Here is a 20,282-nt window from a genome sequence, read left to right as displayed (position 1 = left end):
AGAAAGAAAAACAGTAGAAAAAATTAAAACACATAAATCATGGCTGCTGTCCATATTAGGGTTGGACAAAAAAATAATACTCTGGCATTCCAAGTTCTGTTGTTCCTCTGTTGTATGTATTTACATTTATGGATCTTTCTTAGAATAGAAGTGACCTCAGAAAAGGGAATTTGTTCTTTTCTTCAGTTTAAACCTGTATGCCAGTGCTCTCATATGCCACTATGTTCACATGGCATTTGCATTAATATTTGCTCAGGAAGATGATTAAAAAAATACCCATTGCATTGGGTTGGTGAGCCTCCAGTCTTTCCCACTTCCCTAATGAGCTGGTCATGACATCAGGACATTCATCTTCCTGAAACAAAATTGTCATCTCCTGTGCTGTGCTCAGAGTTTTTCCATGGCTCAAATAAAAACTTTAGAGAACTACCAAAATATCAGAATCAGTCATCTGGTCCAACTAAATCCAGAAATGGAATCCCTACTATAACACACCTGATTAGTAGTCATCTAACCTTTGCTTCCATTGAAGAGATCACTACCATAGAAACTCAGTACATTTTTTGGATCACTAATTGTTTCAAAGATTTTCCTACCTTTACCCTCCATGTATTTCTCTGAAAATTTTGTCTATTGCTTCTAATTATTCCCTCATCCTCTCTTTAACCTTAGTCATAGGATGTCAGATCTGGAAGGCACCTTATCAATCATTTAGACCAAACCTTTCATTTTATTGATGAGGAAACAGAGGTCTGGAAAGATGAAGTATAGAAAGTCATGCATCTAGTTAGTAGGAAATCTGGGAATAGAACCCAAGTCTTTAGACTTCCAGTTCAAAATCACAGAAAATTTAAAACGACCTTAAAGTTCACAGGATCTTAGATCTAGAGCTAGAAGAAATTTCAAAGACCATTTAATACAACTCCCTCATTTTAGAGATAATGAAACTGAGGCTTAGGGTGGTGAAGTGACATGCTAAACCACACAGGAAATAACTATGATTTGGAGTAGGGATTCAAATCCAAGTTTCATAACTCCAAGTCCAAAATCATTTCTATTAGCCCATACTGCCTCCCAGGAATACTAAATATATATCCTTAGTGATTTATCAAGCCATACACACTGGAAAAACTAATTGGATGAACAATGCATATTGCCCAGATTATGATAATCAACTAATTAAATTAATCTATTAATATGTTTACCTTGAATAAATATTATAGATGCTGGGCCTGGAACAGAGTAGAAGGAAGAAATTGGGTTGGATATATATATATATATATAAATATAAATAAATATATGTATATATGTACATACACACACATGCACTCATACATCCTGATACACAAGCTAAATGTTGTCCACCTACTTACATGTCAAAATCTGAGCAATAGACATTCTTCATTCATGTTTGTTTGTTTTCCTATGTGGATGGTTAAACCAAATTGTTTTGAGTGGTTATGAATATATTCTAAAAATAATTTATCCTAAAAATAATTTTGTGCAAAGTGAATTCATCTAAAAATAATTTCTGGGCCTGTGTGGAGACCTAAAATAGAGTTTATATTAATAATAGGGCTGACTTAATGATGGAGAATTAAAAAGAAGTGAGCAGTAGAGGGGAGGAGGAGAGAAGGGTCAAAATATGACTAAAGGAAAAAAGACAGAGAAAAATGAAAAGCATCAGCAGACATGCTGTGTACAGCTAAGGTAGTTATGGGTAAAAAGAATGGCTGGGGAGAAAGAAAAGGATAAACCATTTAAACTGACTCATTTTATCAGTCATTGGCAAGAAAAGAGTTTGTGGCATATGGGAAGAATTAATTCTCAGCACATCTGGCCTCAGAGTCATTTGGAAACAGACCAATCATCAAAACACAGGTGAAAAATTAACAAAGCCTGACACCTGCCATTGGCCCTACTCACACCTGTTTGAAGTGGAATTAGACAAAATAAAGACCATAAAATAGGCATGTATTGAATTAGATGCTATTTGCTTAGTGGGTGCAGGTTTATTTGAAATTGTAAATAGGCAGGATGCTGCACTAGCATGGCGTTTTTAACCAAGCACATGCACCCTATCTCATAACCTGAGTGTGAGTGGAAAAAAACCAGGAAGCTTGCTCAATTTCTTCCAGAAAAAAAAAGTATAACAGGGTTGGAAAAATAATACAGAGAGAAAAAAATACAACAGAAAATCTCATTGTTGTGCAACTTTTATGCATTTAATCTTATAATGATATATATATATATATTTACTCTTATAACAATATATAACATGCTATGGAATAAATAATTTATATTGTAAAGGAGAGGCAGAGAAGTTGTTTTGTTTCATTAATCAATGCTTTCTTATTCTAAGGATGGATTTAAATGTCAATATATTTTTTAAAGTGATCAGGATGCAAAGAGAAAAGGAAAGGAAAGTCTTGAGGATAAAATTGGCTAGAGGATAAGTAGAGGATTTTACTGCTGTGAATCAATAAAGAATTAATAGTTGGCTAGCTGTATAATATAAATAGGATTGTGTTATGTAGTTTTGGCTCATTATATATCATCAGAAGGGAATGGAGAAATTGTCCCAGTCCACACAAATTCAGGGGGCAAAAGCATTATGAGATAATAAATAGTAAGATACTATTTTCATTCCTATATTTTTCTCTTAAAAGTTCAGTATTTGGCCTAAATATTTCAAAATTACAACCTCATATTTGGAATCTCCCACTTGTACAAGAATCGGACTTTTAATGAGGAGAACCTACAATGTCCCAACACAGTCTCCATTTAGGGATAGCTCTAATATTAATTAGACAATTAATATTAATTAATTGACCTAATATTAGGTAGCTCTTCCTTATACAAAGCCTTAATTTTCCTCTTTGCAAGTAGCATTCATCACTCCTGGTCCCTTCTTGTATCTTAATGTAATTATCATTATTATGCCTTTCCCATTCTGCCTCCAAATCTCTCCTCCAAGATGAATATCCTTATTTCCTTGAATAAATCCTCACTATTCTGGCTGGCATCCTATGAATACTCTATACCTTAATAGTGTCTTTGTGAAAATATGGTACCAAGACATGAATACAACCCTACTGAAACTATACAACCAGGGCACCATGCAGCAAGACGAACCTCTTCCACATCCAGTTCTCTATGTATGTGTCTCTTAGAGCAACCTAAGTTCACCATGGCTCTTTAGGATGACATGTTATACTGATGACTCATATTGAGCTTACTCACTGGAACCCTCAGATATTTGGCATACTCAACTACTATCTAAGTATACATTTACTTAATGACTAAGTGAATTCTCCTCCTTTACTCAAGATTCCCCTTCATTTTCCCCTTGACCAGGAAGCTAGGTTGCACAGTAGATAGTATTAGGTCTTGCATCAGTATGACCTGAATTTAAATCTGGCCTCAGACACTTAAGAGCTGTGTGACCCTGGGAGAGTCACTAAACCTCTGTCTACCTCAGTTTCCTTAACTGTAAAGTTGGGATCAGAATGACATCTACTTCCCGGGATTGTTGTGAAGATCACATGATACAATAATTATAAAGGATTTAACACTTCACTTATGTGCCCAACACATTGAAGACACTTGATAAGATAAATGCCTGTTTCCTTCCCTCCTTGACCCTATGAACCCCATCATGATTCTGAAGCTCACTCCATCTTGCAAGCTTATATTCTCTTCCATTATAGATATCCCTATTCCTTATCTTTTTATAAGAATTTTCTATATTAAACACATAACAATCTAGATATCTAATTTGCTTTCAATATTAATTAAAACAAATTATATGTATAAAATAAGGGGTAGGAGGTTTGAGAGAGCCAGCATTGCATAGTGGACAGTTAGCCAGATTCTGAATGTGGAAGACCTGAGTTCAAGACTTGCCTTTGTCAAATATTCCCTACTGATCCTGGGTAGGTTACTTAACTTCTCAGTGTCCCCTTGACCCCGCCCCCCCACCCAAATTGTAGAGCAGATGCAGACCTTCTTTGGTAGTAGGAGTTTTCTCATGATAGCTTCCCAATATATTACTGGTCTATTAGTGGTATCAGACTCAAAGGGAAAGAGGGAACACTAAACCATGTACAAGGATACCTGGGGGCTGTATATTGACAGTTTTAAAAATGCGATTCTAGCCATCGTTTATCGTATTTTATTTATTTTGCTAAATATTCCCCAATTACATTTTAATCTTGTTAGGGACACACTTGGGAGTATTGGAGGCCCATGGCTACATGTTTGACAACTCTGTCCTAGATCAAGGAAATGTTGTTGTTTTGTTGTTATTGATGTTGCTGTTTGTCCTTCATTCTTGAAGAGGAACATGACATCAGGAAGGTGACGCCATGACTTGCAGGTGAATTGGATTTGAATCAGAGAGGGCTGTGCAAAGTCACCAGCCTCATTCTCTCCTCCAGTCATCTGGGTCCAATGGCAAGATATATATAAATCAGGATGACTAGAGATGACCCTCCCAATGAATGTATGATTCTATGAAATAACTGATTCCCACCCACTGCCCTATAAAAAAATTGGGCTCAATAGGAAGGGACTGTGTAGAGTATAGATCCTTCTAGAACACTGAAAACAGATCTTTTAAAACTAAGTCAGATGAGTAACATTAATCATTTAAAAGTTCTGTGCTTGTTATTGCTTTTAGACTCTGCTCAATTCCTACCTTCTACAAGAAGTTTATCCTGCCAATTCACTGTCAACCTCCTCCCAATGCTAGTGCTTTCCCTCAGATACCTTCCATTTACACTGTCTGTATCTCATGTGCAGTATGCTGAGTTATTTGCACCTTGTCTTCCCCATTGAAATGGGTGCTTCTTGAGAACACAGACATTGTTTTTGCTTTTGTTTTCATCCCCATCACTTAGCACAGTTCTTGGAATATAATAAGCATTTAATAATAAATGCTTGCTGACTGACTAACTGGACATCACTCAAAAATATTTCACAACTCATTGTACCCAAATTACCTAACCATGCAATCTATGCTGCAGGGCTAGGCCTATTAAACTCTAGAATATGCAATATTCAGAGCTCCTCAACTTGTGAGACTCTTATTTTGGCATCTCTCAATCCAACTGCTGACTAGGTGGGGAACCAAGGTATAGATTATCCATCTCTCTCTAGTGGTAATTAGTTTCTTCACCTAACTCATACCTTCAAACAAATTAAAACTAGCTATAAAACTCCACTCCCGTCTTCAGTGGAGAAAGAATATTTGTCTAATGAGGAATCTAGGTGGCACAAATGAATAGAACACTGGGCCTGGAATCAGGAAGAACAGAGTTTAAATCTGGCCTCAGTGTGACCATGGGCAAGTATTTAACTTCAGCCTTTTTAGCTTCCTCAACTAGAAAATGAAGAATATAATAGCACCTAAATCCCAGGGTTGTTGTGAAAATAAAATGAGACAATACCTGCAAAGTACGGTTAACACAGTTTCTGGCACTTAGTAGGCATTTAAGAAAGAAAGTGACATTTTTAATTGATGCCTATGATAAAGCTACTTCTTTGCTTTTTGATATTAAACCAATGCCCATTGCCTTACAAACTGTTGTTTGACTTACTTTGGGTTTAAGGATACTGTATGTTGTTTTTGTATTGCGAACTGTGACTGTTTTCTCTATTAAACCCCTATTTCTGTTTCTCTTTAACAATTACAACAACAAAAAGAATGTGTTAAACCAAGAGAGGACCAAAAGAGTAGAAAGTGGTGAGGTAATAGAAAAGGAAAAGGGGGGGGGGGAAGGAAACCAGGGTTAAAAGTAGTTGAGTGAATATTATGGTAGCAGGTAACATTTGTCAGGTTGTAACTATCAAGGTAATTCAAGAAGATATAAAGTCACCAATAATGAGATTCTACTTCAAATTTTGAGGTACCCAAAAAATAAATAATGATCTGGGCCAGGAAACCTAACTAATTTACTAAATGAATTTGTCAAGGTAATCTATTTAAAAAATCCTTTCTTAAAACATGTTGTATTTGCTGTGAAGTGGTTTTGATTTTAATATACTGCCCTAGACTATAGGCCATTGAGCAAGTCACCATAAGCATATGGTGATATGTAGAAGTTTATTAAGAGCAAAAAAAATTCCATTCATTTCTTAGTTTAATGTATTTTTAAACATTGCTTTTGGTCTCTAGCTTCTAATAAATTTCTAAAGAAACTTTTCCTTAGGATATTATTACAAATAGAATATTTCCAACATCATTTGAAGACATTTACCTGTTTTTCCTGTGCCTTCTCGTTGAGGCAACTTTTCTGTAATAGAACCTAAAAAAATTAAAATGAGAGAAAAAAAGGTATTTTAATATCAAATTTGTATGTTTGAAGCTCTTAGACTATGTTTATGCTTTCCTGTCCCAACTATTGACTAATTTCTTAAAGTTTTACTACTTTTCGCATTTTTGATCTAAACATTTGCCTTAAGGATTTGTAGCTCTTATTTTTTATAATATTTATGTAGTTTTTTGTTAATATCCTAGCAGAACAGTAGAGCAACTCACATTTTCCCTTGCCATATTCAAAGCCTTAATGATAAGTGACAATGTGTGCAAAAAGATCTGTATCTTATTTATTTACTATTTGTCATATGGAAATAGTAACAAGAAATTCCAGCAACAGTATATTTTCCTTGGTTTCATTATTGCATCATGTGTTGTAAAAGAAGAAACACTGGACATAGGAGAGTCAAAAGGCCTGAGTTCAAGTCCTAGTTCTAATATTTACTTGCTTTGTGACCTTTGAAAATTATTTAACCTTTTTGAGACTGTTACTCATCTATAAAAATGGAAGAAGATTTGCAATAATACTGCACAGAACTGTGGTAAGAATAAAAAAATACAAATATATTAAGCACCTTATAACCATAAAGCATTATGTAGATGTGAGCTATTTTATTTTAAAATATAATTAACTAGGTCCTGAAGAGGATAGCACTCTAAAGAATCATTCTAAACACCCCACTTGAACTGGCCTTTGTCTGGAAGAATACCAAAGTCTAAAAGTGATTAATATTTGAAACATCCAAGTGTTTCATCTTTAAAAGTGTGTTATAAAAACAAAACCATTGAAAAAGAATGCTACAAAATTATAATGAGCAATCTTGACCCCCCAAGAAGAGAGGAGAGAAGGCATCTTCCCCATTTCTTTACAGAGTTGGGTAACTGGATATGGAACACTGCATACGTCAGTCTATTTCCATATTTTGGTAAATTATGCTGAACTACTTTTTCAGTTTCCTCTTTTTTATTATTTTTTAATGATAATATCCCTGTTGAAATTTAGTAAAACTAAAGGTCAGAGGATAACAAATCACACACTGAAATATCAAAGGGAAGGCCTTTTAGATGCCAAGGAAACATGCTATGCCCTGAAAAAGACATTAGTCTTTACTAGCTCAATTGCATCTGGAAAGGCCATTGAGACCATGAATTTGCCCCAGGCCACAGGCCTCTAGTTCTTTAATGCCCACATATGACCCAGTAAGAGTCTGAGAAGCATAATCAGACTGATACCATAAGTAAAAGGATAGTACTTCATTGAGATATTCCCACTTCTGAACCATAAAGAACTGTTGAAAAGAAAGGCCACACATCTCTCCCCTCTTACCTAGAATTCTAAGGAAGTGAAAGAGAAATTACTTTTGTCAATCTTAAACTAAGGGTCATTGCTCTTTCTGATAAGAATACTCATACTCGGGGCGGCTAGGTGGCACAGTGCATACAGCAACAGACCTGGAGTCAGGAGGACCTGAGTTCAAATCCTCAGACACTTCACACTTACTAGTCAGGTGACCTTGGTCAAGTTACTTAACCCCAATTGCCCTGCCTTCCCCCCTCCCAAAAAATATGCATAAAAGAATACTCACACTCCAACTGAATAAAAGCACTATGATAACAAGCCAAGCAGAGGCATGAGGCTTGCAACTGCTTATTGAAGAACAAGTCTAAGGAGTCCAGGAGATGAAACTCTCTAGCAGAAATGCTATGCCCAGTGAAGACCACAGGGCTGAATAACCTGCCCAGCCTAATCTGCCAAGAAGTGCCTAGTGGAAGAGAGATCTGCTCAGCCCAGCTCAATAGCAGCTGCCTACAGGTAGAGCAACCAGTATAGCAACAAAGTCAAATGAGAAGCCAGATCTGAATCCGGGCAACTCAACTAATACAAGTTGATCCATCCGGCTGAGATGCTGAGCCCTGAAAGGAGCAAGCCCAGGTGAGTAACTCATCTGCTAACAAAAGTCACTCACCCATCATCAATGCTACCATCCACAGTTAACTTGAGGACCTTCCTCACGAAAGAATGTCTAGGCCCTGCAGGTCCAGAGTTGTGAGTTGCCCTATGTTACCTAATTAACTTTATAATTTATGTTTGCATTTATTTTTCCTCCCACAGATTCTAGGTGTATTTGTGGGAGAGTTCACTCAAGATTTTGTTTTTTTTTTAATTTATAATTATTTTTATAATTACTGATATTATTTGAGTAAATGTCTTTTGTGACAAGCTGAGACTCCTGGCTGATTATTAGGAAGTATAACAGTAGGAACTCATAAACTACAGTATTAGGAGGCTAGCAACCTACAGGGTTATAACTAGAACTAGTCATTTCTTCTTGTGATTTAACCTGCCAGTGCCAGAGTTGTTTGGGGAAGTAAGGTCAACAGAGTACATTTTGTTATAAGAGACTGCTGTTTTAGGAGGAGAGGGAGGAAGATAAATTGAAAAATGTAGGTGACATAAAAGTAAAAGGTTAATAAAATTTTATTTTGTTAAGGTATGTCTTTAAAAAAAATCATAGGTCTTCTACTTTAAGGAAGGCTTACTGAGGCTACTGCTATGATCTACCTGCCTGTCACTTCTTGTAAGTAAGTCATCGTTGGTAATGGAGGATGATAAAAGCCACACTTTGGAAGGATAGTTATGGTTGTGAGACCTTCCTCCTCCCCAACCCCGAGAAACTAGAAATTCTCTTACTAAAGTGAAGGAGGTTTACTGGAGCAGGATTAGAGATGATTACCTTTTCAACCATCAGGACTGAGGGGAAAAGAGAGGCAAGTCCAAAGGAGATGGTAACCAAATTGCTTTAGAGAGAAGAGGAAGAATAAAAATTGTGCCATATTCCGGGCATTAACAAAGTGGGATAGGAGTCTGGCTCATAGATCATTGAATTCTCTCCAGGCTGCCCTGGGGTTTCTGCACATACTCATGGAGTCACCCATTTATCACTGTCACTGTTTTGCTTTTATAACATCTATATGTGTTCCTTTACACTAAGACTGTAGAGAAATCTGCCAAAAGAATAACCTGACACAATTTGAGGACATTTCTAAAGGAAAGTTGTTGTATTATGACTTTCTTCTTGGAAATAAATCATTTTTTTGTAGCTCAGATGAGTTACTAGATAATGTTATAGTATGATTTTACAACTTCAAGATGAAGGCTGATTATTTTGTATTACCAACATTACCAGTTTGGAGTAACAATGACTAATTGTTACTTATTGAGTAACAATATAGAACATGACTGCATCCTTTACATGTGTTGGTTTTCTCAAAGGAAATTTTAATATGACTTTTCATGGTTTGCCCAGTTTTGGATCAATATTTGGATGCTGACTAACACTAACCACTTAGCTTTCCTAACCTTTACTGTCACAGAATTTCCAAGTCAAAACATTGGTTTGCACATCTGTATTTTCCCCAGAAAATATACAACTGATATTCTCAGGGTGCGGTCTCTCATAAAGTTTTCATAAAAGAATTTTTTGTTTCTACCATATATACATATATATGATTTCTTAAGAAATTCAGATTTATTTTTTAGCTGCTTAAATTATTTAGTCATCAGTTTATTTCTATCATCTTAAATTATGACTTCCTGCCATGACCCAAGTGGCATTTTCCATTTCCTACAACCACAGCTGAAACAAATAATAAATACTTTATTAATATTTCTGAATATATTTATGCAACACATATTTACACACATTGAAAAACAAAATAAATGGTCTGAATAATCATGACAATAATACCCATGGGGCTATTCACAAACATTTCCTAAGTTCAACTGAAAAATTAAGTCAGGTGAACGATAAAATTATTTCCTTATTTTTTCTTAAATTAGATGAAGGGCAGATATTAGAATACAAAGCTTTTAGTATTATCTACAAAATACCTCCCACCTATAGTTATTTTCCCAAAGTTAACCAATATAATTATCCAATAAAGAATTATAAAACTTTTAACAATCTATTGGTCCAACGTTCTCCTTTTAGGCAGTCTTGGCTTAAATCAGTGTTTCTATTGACCTGGGATTGCATCAACATAGACACTTGTTCCATCGAGAGCTCATCCTACAGCTTCTCTTTTTATACATTTTCCTAAATATCTCTTATATTCATCCATGGAATGGAAATTCTTCATATGTCTTTTACTATTCCATGGGTATCTGAGCACATTCATCTATGATCCCTTATTCTTGCTATGTGATCAGTCCACCTCATTTTCTAACCATGCCTGTCTTTGATGACGACTTCTATGCCATTTCTTGAAGATGAGTCATCATTGGGAATATGCTGTAGACCACTTAAACCTTCCATGTATCTGTGTTTGTTCTTTGGATAATTTGCATTTGTCATTCTCCTGGGTTTGAGTTGTTCTGTGATTCATAGCCACATAGTATCACCAAATTGGTGTTTACATCAGCTAGCCTTTGGGGATCATTAAATATGCTGCAAAATTTCCCCAGTGCCAAGTTTCCTGTCTTTTTCTATTCTAATCTTGACTTAAGTCATTGTCCATATGTATTTTCTGCTCAAAATATGTGTGCTATCCTGTTCAACTGCATTCCTTGATCTGGGCACCATGTAGTGATGTGGTAGAGTAGGGAAAAGGAGCCTACAGATCATATAATAGTTGGACCATATACAAATATTACCTGCAATGTTGGTTTTCTTAATGTTGAACGTTTATCTAACAATCATTAAATGAATCAACACCTAGAAAACTAAACAATATCTATATTAATGTTCTAACTATAAATAGAACCAGAAGAGCCAAAGAAGTTAGAGGTAAATGAAAGGACAGAGAACTAATAGGTTTTGGGTTGTTGGTTTTTTTTTGCTTTTTTGGTGAGGCAATTGGGGTTAAGTGACTTGCCCAAGGTCACACAGCTAGTAAGTGTTAAGTGTCTAAGGCTGGATTTGAACTCAGATACTCCTGACTCCAGAGCCAGTGCTCTATTCATGAACTAACAGGGTTTTGTTGGGTAAGAGAATGAAGTAATAGAAAAAGATTATTTCATCATGGAGTCAAAGAAAAGAAAAGACATTGTTCTAATGACATTGGAAGGTACTTTAGAGTTTATCAAATTCAAACCTTTAATTTTAACAATGAGGAAACTGAGTTGGCAAGATGTTAAGTGACTTGCCCTTAGTCACTCAGGCAAGTAATACTGGAGCCAGGATTCAAACTCAGATAATCTAACCCCAAACCCAGCACTCTTTCCAATATACCTGGTAGTTCCAAAGTACACAAGCAGCATGATCTCTTCATTATCATGATGTCTTTAATCATTCCAAATTAAAAAAAAAAATTAGTCTATTATTTAATTCTAGGAAAGAAGACTCCAGAGCCTCCCTAAATAAGTAAGCAATTAAGATACTCAATATGTAATTTATGTTATCATAGAAATAAAAAATTTGCTGAGAGTTCATCTAGTCAACACCATTGCCTCTAGGCAGAAACAACCCTATCCTTCCACTTCCCAGCTTCCCCATGAATGCCCATAAGATGGAAAATAACCTTATTCTCAGCAGGACAATTCAAGCGTGCAAACTAAATTGTGCCCAGGAAAGAAAAGCAATTTAATACTACTTTTTCCCCTCTTCTTTCTATATTTTTTATGTAAATATGTGTTTGTGGGGGAATATTGGAGTGTGTTTGTGGTAGTCAAGAATCTTGGTTCAGAAGTAGAAAAAGATTCTAGACATTGTGGGAAAGGAAGAGATAAGACATTAGTAAATGCAGAGTAAGAAAGATTTCATAAGTTGGTAAGCATAGTCATATGCCCCCAGGTCGACTGAAATATTGATTGAAACAGGGCCTGATTGTGAACTGATTCAGCCATTCTGGAGAGCAATCTGGAATTATGCCCAAAGGGCTGTAAGTAATTTCATACCCTTTGACCCAGCAATACCACTTCTAGGGTTGTATCCCAAAGAGATCATAGAAGTGGGTTGAAGACCCATATGTACAAAAATGTTTATAGCAGCTCCTTTTGTGGTGGCAAAGAATTGGAAATTAAGGGGATACTGATCAATTGGGGAATAGCTAAACAAGCCGTGGTATATGAATGTAATGGAATACTATTGTGCTATAAGAAATGAGGAGCAGATGGACTTCATATTTACCTGGAGAGACATACAAATGATGCTGAGTGAGAAGAGCAGAACCAGGAGAAATTTGTACACAATTACAGACATAACATATGTGTGATGACCAACTTCTATAGACTGGACTCTTCTCAGCCCTAATGCAGGGCTATAAGTCAACTCCAAAAGACTCATGATGGAGAGAAATGTCTACATTCAGAGAAAGAACTAGAAAGAACAGAGTTTGAATGCAGATTGACGCAAACTACCTGCTCTCTGTCTTTTTTTGTTTGGTTTTATTTCCTCTTTCCCATTGTTCATTCCATCCAATACAATCCTTCTTTATAACCTGACTAATGTCTAATGTGAAACTATTTGCAGATCCTATACTTTATTGTATGCTGCCATGGTGGAGGGGGGGAGGGAAGGGAGAGGGAGAAAATTTAAAACTCAAGGAATTGTGGAATTGAATCCTGAAAACTAAAAGTAAGCAAACAAATTAATAAAGATCAAAAAAAAACAAGTCTGATAAAATTATTCCTGTAACAAAAAGGCTTCTTAAAAACACCACTCATTCCTCTTCCTAAAGATAAATAATTTCACCTCCTTCAGTCTCTGAGATTCTGTGAGACCTCACCCAATTTAAATCTTATTTTTTTTAAGAGAGTGGCCTTTTCAGCAATTAGAGTATGTATTACTTGTGAAGGAAACCGCAAAACATACAACAGGAGGGAAAATGCTACGGTTTAAGGGAAGAATAATGAGCTATTAAGTCTCTCATTTCTAAGAATAATTGTTTCAAATCAAGCCACGTTTAGTAGTTGCAATTTGGTGCCAAAGCCAACCCCCATGCAGTACACAGTATTATGTTAAATGAGTTGGTGGTCTAAAAAGAGTCTGTTTCACAAGCTCTAAATGCACTTTAAAAATAAATAAGAAAAGAAAGATCTGTGATATTGACTGTTAAAGGAGAAGTGAATGCATTTAATGAGGTCAGATCTTTGCAGCTAAGCACTTGTTTAACATGCTGGATTGATCGGTCCATCAGCGCAAAGTTAAACAAGCCAGTCTGTGGTGATTTATCCATCTCTGGAATTTTTAAGTCTCTGGGACAGATTTATAATGCCAGATGGCTTTTCTTTGGCAAAATATACCAATGGGCCCTGGAGGGCTAAGTACTTACCATGTTCACTGAACCATTTTTTTTTTTCATTTTTGCAAATACTACAGTTAACACTAGGCAACCTGAAAACAGGTATTCTAAGTCATCACAACTTAGGCGACACTTTCCATGAGAAGCCTTTCTGATCCCTTAATTCTTAGAGTTCTCTTTTGTCTTCAAATTACCTTGCATTTCATTATTTGGTTGTGAGAAGACCTCTCCACATTATAAACAAGAAATTGTCTAGGAGAACCATGGAAAGGATGTTATCATGGGCCACTCACATAACGAGAGCAAAGGATGAATTACTGACAGTCAACTTGTCCAATTCTTTCCTTAACATGTCAAGAGAGCCAGAAGGGAAAGCTGCCAAATTGATGGGTGGATACCTCCTGACTCCTAAGACAGAACTTACAGGAGGCCAAGGGCAGGAATCACATAGCATGGGCAAGGATGGACAGACTGTGATCAACACTACACCCTTGGAGAGAATTGATGAGATTCCCAGATCTTTTGGAGTATTACAGAAATGCTACTTCCAAGTAGAAATATGAGCTCCTTGATGGAAGAACTGTTTTGCTTTCTTTTGTCTTTGAATGCCCAGTGCTAATATATAGTAGGAGCTTTAAAGATGTTACTTGAATTGAACTGAACTAAAATATCCATCTCATACCTGCCAGTGACCTCATCTATCTGTCTAAGATAACTGGACTAGGTTGATTTAGTTACTTCTTCCATCTTGCTAGATAAATCAAACTAACACAATTGAACCCAAAAGGTATTTGAAAAGTAGACTCTGTGTGTGTGTGTGTGTGTGTGTGTGTGTGTGTGTGTGTGTGTGTGTAGTCCTAAAGCTCAAATTCACCTTAATCTTTGTTTGAAGTCATACAGATGTGGTTACAACCACTGCTTGAAAGGAGACATATAAGAATGGAACCACAGTCTAGGGAGGAAGAGGAGATCTCTGGAGTAAGGGATTGTAAAAATCAATTTTGCCCTTGCTACTCTTGTGCAGGGCTCACCAGAAGAGTCCCATGAGTGTTATAAAAGAACAATCTACTGGGAGTAACTAGTGTTGGCTTCTAATTCCAGCTGTGCCATTAACTAGCTTGGTGATCTTTGAGCCTTCATTTTTCTATGTGTAAAACATGGGAGCTGGAATTGGCCTGGATAACATCTAAGGTTTCTATGACTTCTAATATCCTAGGATTCTGTGGGAAGGGGAACCATAAGATACCTCTGAGGCCAAAGGTAAATGACAAAGCAAAGTTAATTTCATTAATATAACTGTATTTGACTAAAAGGTTTTATTAAGCATTGTTAATCACATGTATAGAGAAATAACATTCATTTTCATAGCACTTTAAGATTGACAGATTTCAATCTTCCCAACTACTCTGAGAGAAAGCTAACATAGGCTCCAGGGAAAAGTTATATTATAATCCCACTTTTATATATGAGAACTGAGATATGTTAAGTGACTTGCCCATAGACACATACCTAAGTGTCAAATTTAAGATTTAAACAAAATCTTCAGACTGAAAGTCTTTCTTCATACATACATATATATGTAAATATCATTATATATTACAAAATGAATCAATATAAACAAAAACAATCATTTAAATATTAAAAGAACAGAAAAGTAGGATTTTATATTAAAATGAGATTATGAATAGTTAGGTTTAAAGTATATATCAAATTTAACATAGTACAAATTATGCTATTCATCTGTGCCTTTTTTGAGCTTTAGCTCTCTTCTATGTATTTAAATAATGCTTCACTGGTGCTTTTTTGTTTTTATTTTTGAATCATTATTACTATCAACCCACTCCCCCCATTTTAAAAAAAAATCCTTTCCCCATAACAAACAAGAACAGGAAAAACAAATCCACACATTGACCATTTCTGAAAATATGTGTCTCATGCTGCACCTTTGATCCATCACCTCTTTTCCAAGAGGTGGGAAGGATGCTTCATCTTTAGTCTTCTGAATCCATGATTGGTCAATACATTGATCAGAGTTCCTAAATATTTCAAAATTATTTTCCTTTTCATCACTATAGTAACATAATTTGTTGTTCTAATTCTTCCCACTTAACTTTGCATCATTTGATACAAGTCTTCCCAGGTTTCTCTGAATCCATTATTTTGTCCTTTCTTACACTGTAATTATATTCCATTAAATTTATAAATCAAGGGCAGCTAGGTGGCACAGTGAATAGAGCACCAGCCCTGGAGTCAGGAGGACCTGAGATCAAATTCTACCTCAGACACTCAACACAAAACTAGCCGTGTGACCTTGGGCAAGTCACTTAACCCCAACTGCCCTACCTCCCCCCTCCAAAAAGCAAAAAAAAAATTATAAATCATAATTTGTAAGCGACTAGGTAGTGCAGTAGATAGAACACTGGGGCTGGAGTTAGAAAGACTGGAGTTCAAATATGACCCCAGTCACTTACTAGTTGTGTGACCTTGCACAAATCATTTAACCTTTTTCTCAATGTCTTCAACTGTAAAATTGGGGTAATAACACCGCTACCTTCCATGGTTGTTGTGTAGATATAAAACAGGATATCTTTAAAGTTATTAACAGAGGACCTGGCACAGAAGTAGGAGCTAGTCAGCATTATTTTATTATTAGTTTAGCCATTCTCCAATTGATAGGCATCTCTTGAGCTTGCTTTTCTTTACTACAAGAAAAAGCACAGCTATGAATATTTTCTACATCTGAGCCCTTTCCCTCTATCTTTGACATCTGTGTGGTGCAGACTATCTCGTCGTATTCCTGGGTCAATTGAAGCTAGGCACAGTTTAGTGACTTTGGGATACATTTCCATAGAAACATAGTCTTTGCTCTTACACCACCACCATCCCTTAACAGGACAGAGTCAACTCTATCCCAGCAACTATTGTTTTCACCTGCAATACATAGTGCAGTCACCATGAGGAGATAATTCGGTGATTTTTCACTAGAGTGGAGAGACATTTTAGAATTCCAGGCTACCAGTGTCTTTAACACTGAACTGAATCAGAGCAGGCCCAATATATTCTATTATATTGGCTTGATTTTGAAGGCCCTTCATAATCTCACACCAATTCTAGCCTTCCAGCTGTATCTCATACTATCATTCCATTCCATCCTCTGCACCTGAGAAGCCCAGGACTTCTGCTGAAATATACTTACCCCCTTTTCCTCTGCTTAATCATCTTTTAAAGCCAAGATCCAATGCCACCTTCTCTAGGAAGTCATCCTTAACTTCCCCATTTTCCTCATGAACTCCACATAGCACTCTGTTTTCACTTCTCTGATGGAAAGAGTGCAGGGAACACTGGAGTTCAAATACAGCCTCAGACACTTGCTAGCTGTGTAATTCTGAGCAAGTAATTTAATCCTTGTTTACCTCAATTTCCTCATCTGTAGAATGGGGATAACAATCATACCTAATTCCCAGAGTTGTTATGAGGATCAAATGAAACAGTAATTGTAAATAGCATGGTGCCTAGCACATAGAAAGTGCTATTTAAATATTAGCCATTATTATTACTACTACTAATTTTTTTTCTTATTTTTCTATGTCAAATTCTCCTACTAGACTATAAATCCTATGAAGAAAAAATAGTATCTTACCTAAACTTTTAAATCATCCCACTGCTAAGCACAGGGATTAATAGGTGTTTGAACTGACTTTTATCATCCAGGGTCTTTTGGCCCTAGCTAAATGTTCCAGGGAGTTATCAATAGGAATAATACCTTTAAAATTCTTTGCAAGCATCAAATACTATATACATGTTGGCTATTATTATGATTGTTTGAGTTCTTTCTGCCTTTCATGGTTGCTTGGTCTCTTTGTGGAAAGTCCTACTACCACATCTTGCTTCTGGGTGGGGAGGGGTGGAAGGGCTATGGTGCCCAGCTACATTACCTGCTTTTCTTTCCCTTCTACTTTGCTGATTTTACTCTGGAAATCAAGTAAACTGGAATGTGTTAGAATTATGTCTAAATGATCAATAGCCTCAGAGTGTGGGCATAAGGGACTATGCTGCATGTAAAGTCAATGAGTTTTGTTGCATACTGCACAGTTTTTTTGTTTCTACAATCTGTTTGATTAATTTCCACAAGGTATCATAGTGGAGTAGAAAAATCACCGTCCTCAAATTTAGGAGATCTTGCTTTGAATTCCAGTTGTGCCATTTACTAGGTATGAGACTTTTACTTCCTCAGCCCTAACTTCCTTATCTGCAAAATGGTGGTAATAATAAGCTATCTCAAAGTGTCGCAGTGAGAAAAGTGTTTTATAAAGTTTTAAAGGGTTATGGAAATATGAACAGTTATTATTTCTGGCTGTTGGCTACGTTCAAATAGTTGAACTTGCCAGGGAAGTAACCACCAAATAGGTGAAATGAAGTACTGAGAAGTATTTAGATCTCCAATTTCAAGTCCGCCACTGACTCCAGGGCCTTCAATAAATCACTTTCTCTCATAGCTTTCTTATTTGTAAAAAATGGTACCTGTAAATTGAGGTCATTTCTCTTTTTAATAATTTGAATTAAATAGTACAGAAAACAGGATATTTGCAGGCAGAAGTGTAGTTGAAGAGTACTTGAACTGGTTTTTTATATTACACTCTTATAAATAGTGATGGCTTTAATTACAAAAGTCCAAGACCAAGTTCTAAATAAAGTCTAATTTAAAAAAACAAAGATGAAAATATGAGAGCAGTTCACAGTGAAAAGCATTTTGCTTTAATGAGTGGAAAGAGCACCTTTGAATCTGTTTTGTTTATCTGATAAACACAAGGAAATATACATTAAAAACTAAGCTATGGATGAAAAGAAATTGTTTCATATATGCACATGTATGTATATACACTGTGATGGTATACATGCTATGTATAACACATGTTAATAGTACATATATTAATAACATGCATTATATTAAAAGTTAAAACTATACTAAGATTTTCGGGACAGTTTGTATAGTGGTGTGGTTGTACATTTATATTTATAATTTTGTCCTGAGCTGAGAATTCATTCAGATCAACTTAAAGCTGGTCAAATTTGAGGCTGTTGAAAGAAAACACTAGAGAAATATCTATGTAATGATAGAAATGAAAATGATTTTTCTCTTTTCCATAGAGGGGTGATTGAGAACCATGTTGATTTTTTTAATCATATGTATATATATGCACACATATACATATGCATTGTTTTATGTGTTGATGTAGATAAGTATATGATGTTTATTACATACAGATTAGATACATTATACATTATGATAGATAGATAGATAGATAGATAGATAGATAGATAGATAGATAGATAGATAGATAGATAGATAGATAGATTGATAGATAGATTAGACAGATAGATAATCAGCCTAGGTCTCTGGCCAGGTGCCATCTGAGCTGCCTAATTCAACATGGAATACAGGATTTCCAATGAAGGAGTAAACATTAGGTTTACATAGATCAGACTATAAATGATCAAGCACCTCTTATTTGGACCTTAAGAGACTGTGAAATCCTACGTTCAGCATCTTAACAATGTACTGATGATAAAATATTTTCTTTTTTGTAAAAAATGAATTCCTTTCAAGTTCTAAAGTCATTCTCTGAACTAACAATGCTTTTTGACTAGCACTTATCTTTGGGAAATGGTGTAAAAAATCAAAATTATTTTAATTTAAATATTAATAATGTTATGAATGAATATTATGGAGGCCATTAAAATGTGTTAAGCTAGGTTATTTTCACTTCTCTTATATGTTGCTGATTTCCTAGGTCTTATACATTTCTGAACCTCTAAGTCTTTCTGCGCTAAGAAAAATTTCATGCTTGCAGTTTCGCTGCTACCCTTTCACAGTTGGACAAAACTAACAAATTCAACAGTTTACTTACTTTCCTACATCCTAAACATGACTGAATATGGACCAGCTATTTCCTATTGAGAATATTTTTGTGAAATGTTCCTCACTTCGCCTGAAAATCTGATTATGACTGTTGTCTGAACCTCAGTTTTCTCCTTAGGAAAACAGAGGTATTGGATTGGATGTTGGCTAAGGTCCCTTTAAATTCTAAATACTATGAAAAAAGCTATAATTTGGTGTAAAAAGGTTTTATTTTAAATTTTGTGTTTTCTTATAAACTGAATCTTTAGAGTTAAATATTCTTAGAAATGTTAGTTTTCCTATAACTCGCATACTTGCTAAGCCACATTTTTTTTAATTAAAAGACTTTGACTTAGTCCTGTTTGCAAATGGGCAGTCTAAATTGTGTTTGCTCAGAATTTTCATTAGCATAGTGACACAGAGTGATAGATTTGCAGTCAGAAAGATATGAATTTAATTCCTGCCACAGGTGCTAAGTAGCTGTGTGACTCTATGCAAATGACAACCTCTCTGACACTCAATTTCTTCATCTGTAAAATGGGGGTGAGTGGCACAAATAAAGTGCTGGGCTTAGAGTCAGGAAGCCCTGACTTTAAATCAAGCCCTAGAAACTAACTCTGTGAACCTGAGCAAGTCATTTAACCTCTGTTTGTCTCAGTTTCCTCAACTATAAACTGGGATTTATAATAGTATCCCGTTCCTAGGATTGTGAGGATAAAATAAAATGTGTGTGAGAGAAAGGAGAAGAAGGAGGAGGAGGAAGAGGAATAGGGTGGAGAGAGAGAGAGAGAGAGAGAGAGAGAGAGAGAGAGAGAGAGAGAG

At 35.7% G+C, this 20,282-nt stretch overlaps 1 protein-coding gene across 5 annotated transcripts in view; it reads right to left on the bottom strand.

Moving 5' to 3' along the window:
• Positions 1-20,282, bottom strand: part of SMOC2 (SPARC related modular calcium binding 2) — a 261,908-nt gene that overhangs the window by 130,647 nt on the left and 110,979 nt on the right. For 4 of the 5 annotated variants that reach the window (XM_069070460.1, XM_069070462.1, XM_069070463.1 and 1 more), the window contains exon 5: positions 6,261-6,308. In XM_069070460.1, coding sequence (XP_068926561.1) covers positions 6,261-6,308 — 48 coding nt within the window. Of the gene's footprint in view, positions 1-1,205; positions 1,233-6,260; positions 6,309-20,282 lie in introns of all 5 variants that reach the window. The other variant, XM_069070461.1, reaches the window with a different exon arrangement.

The sequence above is a fragment of the Petaurus breviceps genome, unplaced genomic scaffold (genome assembly GCF_028583685.1).
Source record: "Petaurus breviceps papuanus isolate PSGF00001 unplaced genomic scaffold, PetGlider_PUasm1.0 90808, whole genome shotgun sequence".
Classification (NCBI taxonomy): Eukaryota; Metazoa; Chordata; class Mammalia; order Diprotodontia; family Petauridae; genus Petaurus; species Petaurus breviceps.
This window is presented reverse-complemented; position numbering and strand designations above follow the sequence as displayed.